The sequence below is a fragment of the Panthera pardus genome, unplaced genomic scaffold (genome assembly GCF_024362965.1).
Source record: "Panthera pardus isolate Hobbes unplaced genomic scaffold, ASM2436296v1 HiC_scaffold_11, whole genome shotgun sequence".
Classification (NCBI taxonomy): Eukaryota; Metazoa; Chordata; class Mammalia; order Carnivora; family Felidae; genus Panthera; species Panthera pardus.
In genome coordinates, this window is record NW_026526666.1 from 95579636 (window position 1) to 95594882 (window position 15247).

General features: G+C 50.1%; 1 protein-coding gene across 6 annotated transcripts in view; it reads right to left on the minus strand.

The window, feature by feature from the left end:
* FHAD1 (forkhead associated phosphopeptide binding domain 1) overlaps nucleotides 1–15247 on the minus strand; it is a 120078-nt gene that overhangs the window by 76238 nt on the left and 28593 nt on the right. For 3 of the 6 annotated variants that reach the window (XM_053898934.1, XM_053898933.1, XM_019461460.2), the window contains exons 4-6: nucleotides 14782–15103; nucleotides 5955–6064; nucleotides 2375–2611 (exon numbers count right to left, since the gene is read on the minus strand). In XM_053898934.1, the coding sequence (XP_053754909.1) occupies nucleotides 2375–2611; nucleotides 5955–6064; nucleotides 14782–15103 (669 nt within the window). Of the gene's footprint in view, nucleotides 1–2374; nucleotides 2612–5954; nucleotides 6065–9135; nucleotides 9266–14781; nucleotides 15104–15247 lie in introns of those variants that run through there. The other 3 variants (XM_019461458.2, XM_053898935.1, XM_019461462.2) reach the window with 2 other exon arrangements.

The following is a 15247-nucleotide window of genomic DNA, read 5'->3' on the forward strand; positions in this document are numbered from 1 at the left end:
ACTTCCAGAAGGGATGGGGAAACCACATGCCCTCCTGCCCAAAGATGCCAGTGCTCCTGCTTCTGACAGATACAATGGAATTCAAACTACGCATCAGGGTTTGTAAGAGTCCAGATTTCGAGAAAACTCCAGGCTCCAAACGTCTTTGTTTCTTTCCCTACCAAAATGAGTACCCATATTGTCTGTAACGGGCACACATCCCAAGAAGTTTCATGTCTGCTCTCCTGTGTAATAAGATGGGCAGTGAGTCATAAGAAAGCTAATAGTGTTAGGAGGAGAGCTTCGGGAGAGTAATTTGCCTGCTAATGAGCACAGGCGTTCAAGGGCACGCAGAGGCAAGTATTTTCTAGTGATACAGCAGTGGATGGGAGACCCTTTAGAGCAGGCCATGATGCACCCACTTTCGGGGGGACCAGGGAGCACCCAGCAATCCGAACAATAAACCGACCTGCCCATGCGGCTTCTACTTCTGGCTGAATGTTCTGCAGGTGGTAGAACATTTAAGAAACTACAACGTGAGCCGATAGAACTTGATTCGGGTTCGAACCCACCGAAGCCTCCAATTCAGATACGCCTTGTTACAAAATATTCTCTTTCGGTTGCCAGTAAAGATTAAGGGGTGGGGGGCGGGGAAGCAACAGGATGATGGGTTGGTGTAATTCTTTCTAGACGCTTTCTTCGTGAGAAACTTGTTTCCAGATCTCACTAGCCACTTTGAACACACTCAGAGATAGGAGAGGATTACGTGATGTTATCTGTCAAATATGTTTGACTAAAAAAAAAAAAAAATTGTATGGGAATTAATTCACCCCTTGTCCATGGATCTGGGCAAGACATGCCACCTGCACTCAGGAAATCTCTGAAATGGGAGAATAACTGAAAGGGAAATTACTCTGTCCAACAGCAAAATTGGGTTTAGATTAAGCAAAGAAGATGCTCATTCAGGAGTCGGCTACCCTGAAGGCGGCCGTCAAGTAGGAAATCCTATAGAATCTGCTGCTTTCATTGGTTTTCCTAAAACACGTCTGAGGAGTCATTTGTTCATTTAAATAAATTTAAATATATTTATTTATTTATGTTATGTATTTATTTATTTATTTAGGATCCCTCTTGGGAACACAACCAAGGGAAGGCCGAGGTCATACCTGCCTCATTCTCTGCCAAATTCCCAGAGCCCAGAAGAGGGCAGGGCACAAGGCAGTCACCCAAAAAATCTTATGTGAGTGAATGGACGGGTGGATGATTGATGGAATGAATGAATGAATGAATGAACAGACGGGGTCCTAACAGAGCCCTAGAAGGTAACTGGGCTCACTCTCTGCCCTCACGGAGCTTATAGTCTCCTGGTAGGATCTCCTAGGTTCACCACGCACGACCTCAGTCCTTTTCTAGGGCACCGTTTCTAGGATCGAGGCCACGCACCTTGAATTGGTCCCAGAGGGAAAGGCCGTGAACAGGCAAGCAGAGAAAAGAGGCCCCAGGCATGACTAGGTCTAGGCAACATTATGCACGGAGACCACAATTCATCAGTGGCCAATTTTTTTTTAATTTAAACCAACTTTATTGACACATAATTTATGTACCAGGTCAATGGCCAATTTTAAAGTACTTGAAGAAATCTGGGGGGGGGGGGGGGGCGGGGCGGGGGGAACCTAGCTTGTCTCAAGAGAAAAGAATGTGACTATCCTGGACAGTGCGGAAATTCCGGGTGGAGAATTTCTGTCTGATGGCATTGCCTGCAAGTGAGCCAGCAAGTGCCTTCGGGGTTGGGCGAAGGCTTTGGTGTTTGGAAGACTGGGGATGATTCCTCCTCCTCCTCCTCCTCCTCCTCCTCCTCCCCCCCCCCCCCCCCCCCCCCCCCCCCCGTCTAGCTGACTGCCCACAGCTCTTTCTGGCTGGGGCTGGGTGGATGTGAGGGCCAGTCACTGAAGCAAAAGATCTGGGTAGAAACAGGAAGCGCAGTGAAAGCGTGCGGTCTCCGAAGGGGCGGACCCGCATTCGGCACACACCCACTGCTCCTAACTTACTGGGCAAACGGAACAAGCGCCCCGTGGTCTCTGAGCCGGCCTCAGTCTCCTCCTCCGTAGAATGGTACATGTCAGAGGACGGTGCGATTTAAATAAGCCAACGGATCTACGGCACTCGTGCCGGGTGCCTGCACGCTACAGGCGCTTAACAAAGTTAACACGGTTCTACTGGGCTATGTGCGCCGGGCCCCCGATTCCTGGGATTCGTGCTCATAGCCACCACGCTACGGGGACTACCCCTTTCGTGTCTATCCGCGTGGCTCCCCTCGTGCTCCCCGGCTCTACCCAGGAGCTGTCGCCCTGTGTCCCCATTCTAAGGCCTTCACCAACTTGTCACTGAGTCCTACCTGGCTTTTCAAGCTCTCGATCTCTCTCTGTTTGGCATCGATGTCTTCATCCAAAACCTGGAAGTTCTGTGAGGTGCCCCTCTCCTTCTGCCTGGGGGAGGTTTTCTCCGACAGCCTCTGACTCAGGTTGGCCACTTGGCTCTGCAGGTTCGCTATCACGACGTCTTTGTATTTGGATTCAAGTTCAAAATCCGAGAGACGGCTGATTTCTTTCCCCAGCAGCAGAATGATTTCATCCTGGGTGGAGGCCAGATGGGGAGTTTACTAGGTGTGGGTCCGGGTGCAAGGCTGAGCCCATTTAAAAAAAAAATGTAGGGGGGGCGCCTGGGTGGCTCAGTCGGTTGAGCGTCCAACTTCGGCTCAGGTCATGACCTCACAGTTTGTGAGTTTGAGCCCCGCATCAGGCTCTGTGCTAACCGCTTGCTCAGAGCCTGGAGCCTGCTTCAGATTCTGTGTCTCCTTCTCTCTCTGCCCGTCCCCTGCTCACGCTTAGTCTCACTCTGTTTCTCAAAAATAAATCAATGTAAAAAAATTAAAAAAAAAAATCTTTAAAAAAAATGTAGGAAAAACGCAGTGTAATTCTTTTGGGAAGGTGAGGACACGCGGGGAGGGGAAAAGCAGACTTTCAAAGTCATCCTCATAACGTGGAAAACCTCACAGAGACAAGAGTTTGGTGAAAATGATACACCTGTATACAGACTCCTGTAATAGATGTTTATACCTCACAGGCACTGAAAATTTCCTTTCTCATACAATTATACTTTCGTGTTGAGAACCAGCACCCCACACGGGAGCTTTTGTTGCTAGAGACTTTAGTTCTAATATTTTTGTTTACAATATTCAGCCTAGCACGGTGGGGACCTAGGAAAGGTCGTTAGGAAAATGACATTCTATTTGACCACACGCTGCCTATAATGAGGGCTATTTTTTAACTTAAAAAATTGAATACGTCCTGAAATATTTCTTTCTCCTCTCCTCCCTTCTGGTACATCCTGCCTCTTTGCGTTATTCACGGAGAAATGTACTCCAGGTAACCGAGCCTGTAAAGTAAACGAGACAGGAGTGGTGACTTATCTGTGTGGGCTCGTGTAAACTTGGGGTCGGGGGGTGGGGGGCGGGGGAACAACTGCCAGCTGACTTTACCCCCAGGTGTAATTGCCCCAGTTCTCCACGTCTCCGAAAGAGAAGACTCTGCAGCCAAAGAATGTGTTAGGCTTTTCCCCCAAAGGAAAAGAAAATAAGCCCCAAACTTCTCACCAGAAGTCATCAAGACAGCGTCAGAAAATCTGAAAAACAAGTCCTCAGGTGTATTTGCAAATGGAGCTGCAGAATTTCTGCTTTTAAATAGGCCCTGCTCTTCCCGCCATTTTCCATTGGTCGGAAGAGGGGAAACGGCTTTTTTGTAGGCCAGCTCATTTCCTGGGGACCTCGCTACCCAGTCAGCCTCACGCCCTGCCAGCTCCCTGGCCCAAGGAAGGACAGGGTTTCCGACTTGAGGAAGCCTCTCTGACATTGCCAGTTGCTGCCAAGGGCCTTTCTCTGAATCCCTGCAAATGGTTGCAGCGAAGTTTCAAGGGATGGCATGAAACACCTGGGCAGCCGCGTCTGTTCCACCCAATTAAGGTCAGCCGGGCGCTTATCGTTTATGCAACAAACATTTATTGAGCAGCTACTACGCGCCAGGCCCTGTGCTGGGCTCTGGAGCACCAAGAAGCCTGCAGGGTGTGGTGTACACATGCAGCCTCTGCCTTTCTTTGAGAACAAGACCCCCCTCCCCCCGTGAGAACCGCCCCCCCCTTCCTTGAGAAAACACGCCCCCTTCCCTGTGGTCTTGGTAGGGCCGTCAATCATGTGCCCGGCTCCTTCCTGTCCCGCCTCCCATGTGCACGTGACCCAAGCTGGCCAATCAGGGCTTTCTCAGAGACTTGGCGCATCTGTTACCGAGGGAGAGCATCTTGCCTCCTCTTGGATCACGAGCTTTAAACTTAGAGGCTTGTTTGCCTGAGTTGGTCTTTTCCAATACATGAAGCCAGCGTGCCGTTAGAAAGCCAAACTCCGAGGGAAACAGAAGGGAGAGATCGGTAGTAGGGAATGTTCTGGTGATCTTACTTAAGCTCCTGTACATCTAGCCATGCCTGAAACTGGTAGGCTTTTAAGTTTTCAAGAAGATGAGGCAATAAATGCTTTTTGTTTTGTTTTGTTTTGTTTTGGTTGCTTCAGCTGATTTGTTTATTGGCACTTTCATTTGAAGGAGTTCTGGGAAGTCAGGGCGTAAATGGCTTATAAATAGAAAACATTATAAATCTGGTTGCATAATATTTCCAGCATAAAACTGGGATGGATTGAAAACCGGCTACAGATGCTTTGCAGCTTCTGCCAGCAAAGCAGCAGAATCTACTGCCCCGAATGAGGGCTGGGCCCGTGTCTTGCTTTGACCAAGGGAATGTGGCCGAAAAGATGGGAGAGCGATCTTCAGGCAAGTTCTTAAAAGGCCGTAGAGCTTCTGTTCTGTCCCTCCGGGAAGCCCGGGGCTGCCCTGCTGTAAAGGAGCCCCGGATACTAAACCATGTGCAGAGAGATGCCCAGTCTGCCAGGCGTGCTGGCTGAGGTCCCGAACGTGGAGAAGAGGCCATCCCAGACCACTGGCTGGGCCAAGGGCTGGCTGACTACAGTGGCATGAGCGAAGCCAGGGGACACCAGCCGAAGAACATTCCAGGTCAACCTGTAGATGCTGGGAAGTAACAAACTGCTGGTTTTTTCTGGTGTGTGTGTGCGTGTGCGTGTGTGTGTGGCGGGGGGAGGGGTGGTTTGAGTAGGCTCCACACCCAACATGGCGCTTGAACTCACGACCATGAGATCAAGGGTCTCAGGGAGACCAGCCCAGGAGCCCAATACATTACTGTTTTAAGCCACTAAGTTTTGTTGTGGCTCGTACACAGCAATAGAGAATTGGTGACAGCATCTGAGCCTGGCTTCTTGCCTCTCTGCAACGCTTCCAAAGTCTGGTCCCCGGACACCTGCCACTTGACGTCACAGATTCCCACGCCTAACCAGGACCCCAAGTGGTTCTGCTCCTCACAAACTTGGAAAATTGCTGCAGGCTCAGGCCCGGGAAAGCAAGATAATGCAGGACTGCCTCTTTCAGGATAATTTCAGGGTTATGTCTATGCAGGGAGACATCAACCTGGCTCCTTCCCAGGGTGGCTTGAATTCACCGGTTCTGGCCCGCATTCCCATTTCATTCTAAACCTCTCTGGTTCTTCAACCAACCCGTCTTCGCTCAGGCCTCGGCATCAGTGCTCACGCCTTCCCGCCAGGAGACGTGTGCTCCCCACCCGTGTCCCACCACTCGTGGCTGACCAAGCAGCTACCGTGTGGGAGTCAGGAGTACCAGCTTCCAGGTTAACCCGACCTGGGGTTGAATCCCAGCTCTGCCCCTCACACGGCGTGACCTTGGGCAAGTGACTTAACCTCTCTGAGCTTCAGCTCCCCCATCGGTAAAGTGAGGGGGGTGCAATCTCTTTTGAAGACGGTGAAGATTCATGAGCTAACTGAACGTCAGGTGCACAGGACCCCTCACCTTATCCTGCTGGTCTGAGTCCTGGTCCGCATAAATCTCCCTGGAAGGTCCTGCCTCGGGAATCCCTTCGGCCACTGACGGTTCCGACAGTTCCACAGCGTTGGTCCACACTAACACACAAGATCAACAGAGAGCGTTACCTTAACATGGTGAGGGTCCCTAAGGTCTGGGAGGCTATTTTCAGACTAACCTCATAGTCTTTCCCCCCGTTACTAGAAAATTACAAAGCGACGCGTACGCTCACTGAGCAACGGCGAACACGCGTGACAGGAGTATGAGAAAGGGACAGAGCTGCCTCATCCCACCCCGGTCGCGGTGTTAACCAGGCCGGTTGGCTTTGGTGTGTCTCTTTCTAGGCTTTCCGCTAAGCCACGTAGGAGCCGATGACCTGGGGCAGGCCATTTACTCTCGCCAAGCCTTGGTTATATCACTTACATGTTAGTCTCTGTTATAAAGGGCACTCTGAGGATTAAATGAAGTAATGATGTACAGCAGGGGCTGGCAAACCACGGACCTAGGGACAAACTGACCATCCAGCTGTTTTTGTAAATAAAGTTTTATTGAAACAACAGCTACAGTCATTCACTTATATACTGTCTATGGCAGCTTTCCAGCCACGAAGGCAGAGTGGAGTAGCTGTGACAGAAACCATAGAGCCCACAAAGTCTCAAATATTAACAGAAAAAGTTTCTCATTACAGAGAAAGTTTCCTACCCCTGAGCATTACCTTAACATTCAGCACTAAATGCCAGCTATTTTTTATTGCAATTATATCTTTAAAAGAATGGATTTCTATTGCAGAGATTTTTATCTAGCTCATTTTTTCACCTTACAATGAACAAAAACATCTTCCCACGTCACTATCTATAGCTATGACACATTCCTTTTTCTTTTTTTTAATGTAACTAGGAGTTTGTGCCTTTTAATTCCTTTATACTGTGTTTTTTTAATTATATTTTTAAATGTTTATTTATTTATTTTTTTGAGAGAGAGAGAGTGTGAGCGCCAGCAAGGGAGGTGCAGAGAGAGAGAGAGGGGACAGCGGATCCGAAGCTGGCTCCCACTGACAACAGCCAGCCCGAGGTGGGGCTTGAACTCACAACCCATGAGATCATGACCCGAGCCAAAGTCAGATGCTCAACTCTCTGAGCCACTCAGGCACTCCTATACTATGTTCTTTTTAATGGTGGCATTGTAGTCCATTATACAAGTGTGCCAAACATATTTTTTTAACCAGGATCCATTTTATAGATGTTTAGGTTTTCCTGATTTTTCCTTATCCCCCGCCCCCCAATATTACAAGGGTTTTTCATGACTTTCTGGAGTCCTGGCATCATTATGTGTGGAGGTCCCACTCTGCACACAATCCACTCACACGAACACCGATTAAATTTTTTTTCAGCGTAGAAACTTTTGAAAAGACTTCTGGATTTCTGCTTTTGAGATCATTTGGCTTTAAGTGGTGTTTTAAATCTCCACCTGACTGACTTCTGGGCAATCGCTGCACATTCTTGGCTTCTCGTGAGGTGAGAAATTGAACCAATTGTTTCCAAAGGTCACGAAACGTTAATGAATGTTAACACTGACAATGAAGGAAGTACACACCTTCACGTTTGTGGGCATTTTATTTAATCATTCATTCGCTTTGATTCTGCATTTTGTATTCATGCATTTCAGGGCCAGTGATTTTCTGCCCCACCCAGGTCTTGAACGTGTCTGTGGACTCCAGAAGCACGAGTGGACATAGTCAAAGGCCCGGAGGAGCACATGGCCTTGTGCGTTGGATGAGCGGCTGCGGCCACAGTATCCCTCACCGCGCAGAAGGAAAGGGGCCTGGGCTCCTGCACCAGAACGGGCTGGGATCCCGGCGGTGTCCTCGTTCTACCTTGGGGCGGGCTGGATTTCTTATCTGTTCCTTACAGGCAACAAAACAAATTGGCCAAGCAAAACTCTTCCAAGAGGGAAGGAGCAAAAGCCTTCTCAGTTGTGCCCAAGCTGGTCTCCCTGTGGAGGCAAACCTATCCGAAGTCAGACGCCTCCTGGTGTAGCTGGACCTTGGGTCACGTCCCGTCCCGGGGTAACACCGGCCACCGCTTCCCGTGCTCTTTTTACAGGGTCTCCACGTTCCTCCTCTGGGAGCTCACTCTTCAGCCACGCCGACCGACTCCTTGCACTCCAGCCTCGGCACTCACCTTCCACCTGGAATGCTGTTCCCTCACCTTTGCACTTCGGGGTAAAGGTCGCCTACCTTTCCGGGGATACCCTCCTGATCCCCCAACTAAGTCGGGTCCTTGTAGTTATGAGCTCACAGGGTACCGGGCACCTCGGCTGTCGGGTGTTGTCGCGGTTACCATTTGATAGACGTTGTTCTGTGATCCTCTCACTAACGTCCGTCTCCCCGACTGAATGGTAAGTTCCGTGAGGTTGGGGACCATGTCTCAGTCTGTGGCCCTTGAGATGAACTTACTGCTGCCATCTGACAGATGTGTAAACGGGCACAGAGAGGGAAATCCTCTGCCCAAGCTCACGGGGCTTGAAGGAGGCCGAGCTCCCGTGCGAACCCGCGCCTGTCTCAATTCTGTTGTGCACTTACGGACCGGGAAGGCGTTGCAGGGTAACAAGAGCTCAGGGCCCAGCCCGCTCATAACCAAGAACTGACAGCGGGCTTGTTGACTTCTGCGGCACCAGTGCTTTGCCTACGAAAACGCTAGAGCTCACAAAAACGCAGTGAGGCAGGTGCTGCTTCAGCCCCCCCCGGGTGAGAAGCGCAGGTGCAGAGAGACGGAGGCCACGCATCCGGCAAGGGGGCAGTCGGGTCCGACCCCGCCGGTCTGGTTCCAGGACCAGCACACTGCGGAGTGGCGAACGTGGGAACGAGGCCGTGAACGAGGAGCTTGGGAGCTGGTTCACCGTGACAGACCCCGTCAACGAGGAGCCCTTCCGCACGTTGTCTCCTTGGCAAGTGACTGCCAAGGACTGGATTGGAGGCGTCACAAGACGGAGGTTTAGCAGCTGCCTGATGAAACCGGTAAAGAGACCAGCTGCCCGAGTTGCCCAGGGGCTGCGGGGCTTCCTGGGACGGCGGGACTTTCAGCACCAAGGCCGGGAAAGACCCAGACAAACCGGGACGAGTTGGTCTCCCTGGAAAGAGTCGAGAAAAGCAAGCTCCCCACCCACTTACTTGGTTTCCTGTCACCATGGTGGGGGCCTGCCGCTCTGTGGACAGGGAGGGGCCCTGCTGGGTGCTCTGGGCTCACCCCGCTCCCGGGAACGTGCCTCCCACGTCCCGTCAGCATTCCGCGTGGGGGGCGCAGGCCCCGCACCCAGGGCCCAAAGCACCAAGATGGCGGCTCCTTGTCTCTGTCAAGCACTTCCGGCGTCCTCCCTGGGGAACTCCGCGAGGCCCTGGCGCGAAGGGCTGGGGGAGGGGCGCGTGCCCAACACAATAAGGGGCAAGAGAAGGGCTTGGGGGGGAACGCCGCTCGCTGGTTCCAGCAGCTGCCTGTTCTCCGCCCCCCAACATCCCCCAACCAAGTTCACGATTAGAAAATTTGTGTTCAAAGCTCACTCCCCCCCACCCCACCCTCTTGGGCCCTGAGCCGTTGGATCCTAACTTAACTGTCTAGTGCAGTGCTGTCTGATAGAAAAATAATGCGAGCTATACATATAAGGCAATTTAAAATTTTCTGGTATTAATTCCATTAGAAGGGTAAAACGATGAAATTAATTTTGATAACAGATTTAACCCCGTACGTTAGAAAAAAGCCCACTATCATTTCAACACATAATCAAGACCAAAAAGATAGAGACATTTTCCACTCTGTTTCTTTGGGGCACTATGTCTTTGAAATCCAGTGCATCTTAACTTGGAAGCTAAATTTTCAATGGGAAGACTTGATCTGTATTTGGGCTTCACAAAAACTTGCAGTTGAAGCAGATTTGCATACTCAGGATGTTCCAGGCGTACTTAAAACCTTCCAAAAACTGAATCAGGTGTCGGTTTTGAAATTTAAATTAGTGGAAATTAAACATATACTTCCTCAGTCACATTAGCCACGTTAGCTCAATCCACGTGTGGCTGGTGGCTATCACATCTGAAAGCACTTGACCGGAACATTCTCCCTTTTGTTCTCCTACTTCACTTGACCTCTCCTTTCCTGCCAACATCTATAACTGGGTTTTTTTTTTTTTAAAGGAATACAGGAGAAGTGAGATACACACACACACACACACACACACACACACACACTAATTCTACGGCAAAGGCTTTGAGTATAACATCCAGCCGGATTCTGGAGGCCCCTGTGTCACATTACTGATGGTCACAAGGCCTGTGGCTTAGTTTTTCAATATTCAGCAGACTCTCTGTTTGATGCTATATATGTGCAAGTTGTTTACTTTTCAGCCTAGGGGCAGTCAGTCGCCCCAGTCAGGAGTCCCCACGCTTGGGGTGGCTGGGCAGCATTACACTGCACAGGCCACAGTCCAGAGGCAGGCGACACCGGAGGCTTTCCTAATTAGCAAACCAGAGGCCAGAAATAGGTTTTTAGTTGGTAAAAAGGGTGGCCTATTACCCTTGTATGCTTTATGTTAGAAACAGGCTCCCAAAGGGCAGATGCAGGAAGGTATGCCTGCCGGTCGGCTGAAGTACTGGGGAGCCCTGTCCTTGTGCCCCCACTCAGGGAGGGTCCCGTGCCCAGTCCTGATTTAGATCTCTGCTGTCTAATGCCATCTCTGGGAGTAACTCCGGATGCCTCTGTGCCCCTGTCATGACGGCCTTGAATGAGCTTTTCTACTAGGTGATGGTCAGAGCCCTTAAAGGACAGAGTCCAGACTTCATCAAACCTACAGAATAGGCTGAATGATGTTTGACATCCCTTTGCTATGTTTACTGGAAGTCTGCATGGGTTCGAATTTATCTGAGACTTGCTTTCCTTGCACCCAGGCAGGGAGGTACTGGAGTGGTTTCCTGTCATCCGTCTCAAATGTCTTTACTGGCTCCTAATACCTATCGAGGAGAGACCCCAAGGGCCATGTACGACCCAACTGGTTTAACTCAGTTCAAAACAAACCCTCTAGTTGCTGGATCATTTGGAGGTCCCAGTGGGGAGAACCCCAAAGGAGGGATGGGATGGCTGGGACAGTGGGATGGCAGGGATGGGGGAACAGAGACACTTTAAGAAGTTTTAAGCGGTGGCTATTTGCCAAATGGGAGAGAAGTTGCTTCAATATTTTCACAGCCATCTGGCTCTCCTGGTGCTTGTCAGATAATTATCAGTCCTCACCAGGGACAGCATGTGGGTGCCTTAATTATCAGTGTGTGGGTGTCTTTAGGATTTGGACTGGGTGCTTTTCGTTGTGTGGTGGCCAGCCTCCAAGATGGCGCCAATGGTTCTTATCTCCTGGTATTCACATCTTTGGATTGTCCTCTCCAATAGTGGATGGACTTTGCAATCATCAGCTCAGCTGCCATAACAAAAGGGCACAGACTGGGCAGCTTAAACAGTGGAATTATATTTCTCATAGTCTGGAGGCTGAAGTCCAAGATCAAGGTGGCATCAGGGTTGGTTTCTCCTGAGGCCTCTCTTCTTGTCTTGTAGATGGCTACCTTCATTCTGTGTCTTCACATGGCCTTTCCTCCATGTGCAGGCATCCCTGGTGTCTCTCTCTCTCTCTCATCTTATAAGGATCCCTTATAAGAAGTTTTAGAACACATTGCCTGTGGTGATGCGGAAAGCAGAAGATGTTCCTAATGAACTGGGTGATGGAGCCCAGGCAGAGTGCTGGAAGGTGCCACCTGCCCTCTTCCTGGCACTTACCATGAACTGCAGGAGGGGAGAGAGGCCAACAGGGGGACTGTTGAACCACAAGGAGCTGGGACTTGATAGGACTTGAAAATTCCCTCCCTCTCCAGATGGCAAATGAAATGTGAGATGTGGGTTGGGCAAAGACCAAATCAAGGGCACTCTCAGGAAAGCACGCTCCAAAGATGAAGCTGAGTGTAAGACTGTAATATCCTTTGTCAAGAAAGCAGAGAGATCCAAGCTGGCGTGTCAGGGAATGATTCGGGCAAAACACAGGGCTTCTAAGAAGGGCTGTCCCTCCCATTCTCGGCAGAAGCCCAAGGCAGAGGAGGGTTTGTGTCAAGAAGGCTTTTGCCTACTAGGGTGAACCCCAAGAAGGAACACTACCAGTGTGGACTGACGGAGATGGAGACCCACAAAAGCAAGAGAAGCCTATGACCCCCACGCATCTATAGGCAGGTAGCAGACTATAAAATTGCACAGCTGCAAATGTGATACCTCTCATGGAAAAGGCAGGAGGACTCAGAGGGCCGAACCAAGGAACCAGAGGGCAGAGGCAAGAGCCATGAAGGGTCATTTCTGGGCAAGAATAGGTCTAAGTCCTAATAAAGGAACTTCCAACTTTTTCCTGGCTGGATTTCAGAATTGCTTTGGGCCAAGGACTCCTGTGTGTTTCTTGTTTTTCCCCTTTTGAAAAGAAGGCATGTCCATAAACTCTGTCCCACCAGACTACGTTGGGTGTACGAGGGACAGACAACCCATGTCTTCAGTTCACAGTCTTCAGATTGCTGGCAATGGTATGTAAGAACCTGAGCTTAAGGAGCTACACCCAGTGAGCTCCATCTGTACCTGGACTTGATTTAGATGATGAGCTTCTGGAATTTAGACTGATGCTGGAATGGGATGAGACCCTGGGCGGGGGGGAGCGCTTGGGAGAGGGTGAGGGAGTTGTGCAAGTGAGAGGTGGTGAATCATTGAGGACCAGAGGACAGACTGTGGTAGCCAGTCTCCAAGACAGGGCTGCCAGGAGGTCTCGCCTCCTGGTATTCAGGGCCATGGGGAGTCTTATCCACACTAGACAGAGCTGACCTGTGTAACCAGCAGGGTATTGCAAAAATGACATAGCGGCTTCCGAGGCTTGGTCCTAAGAGATGTTGTGGTTTCCATCTTGCTCTCTTGGGCCACCTTTTCAGGAAGAGCCAACTGCCATTTCAGGAGGACATTCCAGCAGTTCTCTGGATAGGTCCGTGTGGTGAGGAACTGGGGCCTCCTGCCAATAGCTATGTGAGTGCGCCATCCTGGAAGCAGATTCTCCAGCCCCAGTCAAACCTTCAGATGACTGCAGCCCCTGGCTGACAGCTTACCTGCAGTCTTATGAGAGACCCTGAGCTACAGCCACCCTGCTAAGCTGCTCCCAAAGTCCTGACCCACAAAAAGAGTATCAGATAAAAAACCCACGTCTGGGTTTTTTGTTTTTGTTTTAGTTTGGGTTTTTTTGTTTTGTTTTATTTTGCTTTAGGCCACTACAGTGTTTTGTTTCTGTTTTTTTTGTTTTTTTTTTTTTGAGAGAGAGCGAGAGAGCATGTGTGCAAGCAGGGGAGGGGTAGAGGGAGAGGGAGGGAGAGAATCTTAAGCAGGCTCCACGCTCAGCGTAGAGCCCAACATGGGGCTCGATCTCACAACTGTGAGATCATGACCTGAGCCGAAATCGAGAATCAGAGGCTTAACCAATTGAACCACCCAGGCAGCCCCTTGGGCCATTAAGTTTTGGGAGAATCTGTCATGTAGCAATTGATAACATATACACCACATGTTAATTTTACATCAAAAAGACAGACACTGTTGAATTCTGATTAATGATGTATATACTAAAATATTTAGGAAGAAGGCTACAGACGTGTGAAATTTATTTTGAAATGCATCAAAGATGGATTAATGAATGGAGGGATGGATAGACAGATATGCAGTAGAGAGTATAGCAAAATGTTAATGGTGGAATTAGGTGGGAGGGTCTCTGTAAAATTCTTTTTACTTTGCAGTATGTTTGAAAATTTTCATATTAAAATGAAAGGGGGAAATGGCTGAGTAATTTCTCAACTTCATTTGATGTTGATGGTCCACAAGGGTTCATTTGATGATGAGAATGATGATGATAGTGGTGAATATAACTGCATTTCATTTACTCCTCAGTTTGTATATTTCACAACAATAACTATTATTTGAATGGCTGAGGGAGGTGATCAGGTGAATGGTCGTGAGTGACACCAGGCGAGGGTGTGGAGCCACAGAGAGACCTGGGGACCCAGAGGACAGAGAATGGGATCTTCACATCACAGGCATGGAGGAAACCGGGGTCATGCCAAGGACTAAGTCAAGTCAAGCTCGCTACTCTGCCGGAGAGGCGAAGAGGATAGTGACAGATAGGAAGTCCCCTCCCCAAATGTCATGAAGCCTTCAGGGGAAGAGGGTGAGGGAAGGAAACTGGGAAGATTGGTCCCCAAAGTGACCAGGCTGTGAATGATAGTCACCGAGATAACTAGCCTTAATCGGACTGAAAGATGTTAGATCAGACTAGATTGAATATGTCACGTCTGGGATGTAATTTTCCTCAATGAGCCTCAGCCTCCTGTCATCTGTGAAATGGTAATAAAATATTTAAAAGCTCCTAAGGCTGTTGTGGGTGAGGGGCATTTTGGCTGCCCATATTTCTGCACATCTGAGTCAAAGTTGTAAGTTTACAGCCTGCTATGTATTCAGATACACACACACACACACACACACACACACACACACAGACACACACCCACGCCTGCACGCTCGCCACAGGGGTACCGATGTGTGCATTTGTGCAGAGCACAAAGTCTGGAGGGTCAGGCCCCAGAAAGTCAACAGGGGGTGCTGGGTGGTGAGGGTGACAAAGGATCTTTAACTGTTTTCTTACTTTCTGTTTATCCCCGAGGTTTCCATAATTGACTATGTTCTACTTTCAGAATCGGAAAAAATAAGCAAAAACCGAGACCCACCCGCGTGGCTATAAGGCCATCCCCAAAACCACCACTGGAAGCGCGAGCGAATACCTTGCTTGATGATGGGAGGCCTGTGGATGCCATCCATCACAAAGGAGAACATCTTCCCTCCGGCGCTCATGGGCCGCTTGTGACAGGCAGGAGGGACCATGGTGGGCCTGGGAACCCCCTGGGACCAGCTCCTCTGCACTGGTGCTGGCCGGATCCCCAGGGGGAAGGGCATCTGCAGAGGTGGGGGGGACTGCTGCGACTGCTGTGTGGCCGCAGGTGGCTGTGGTCTTGGCCAAGGTACCGGGCCACTCATCCATGGGGAGGAGACCTGCAGGGGCAGAGAAGAGAGTCAGAGGAGGTTCCGATCAGCTGGGGGTGGTCTCCACCTTTGTCCCAGCCATATAATTGCTGCCCTAGGGCTCAGCTTCTAAGTCACTTCCCCAAGGAAGCACCCCCCCCGCCCCCCGCCAGA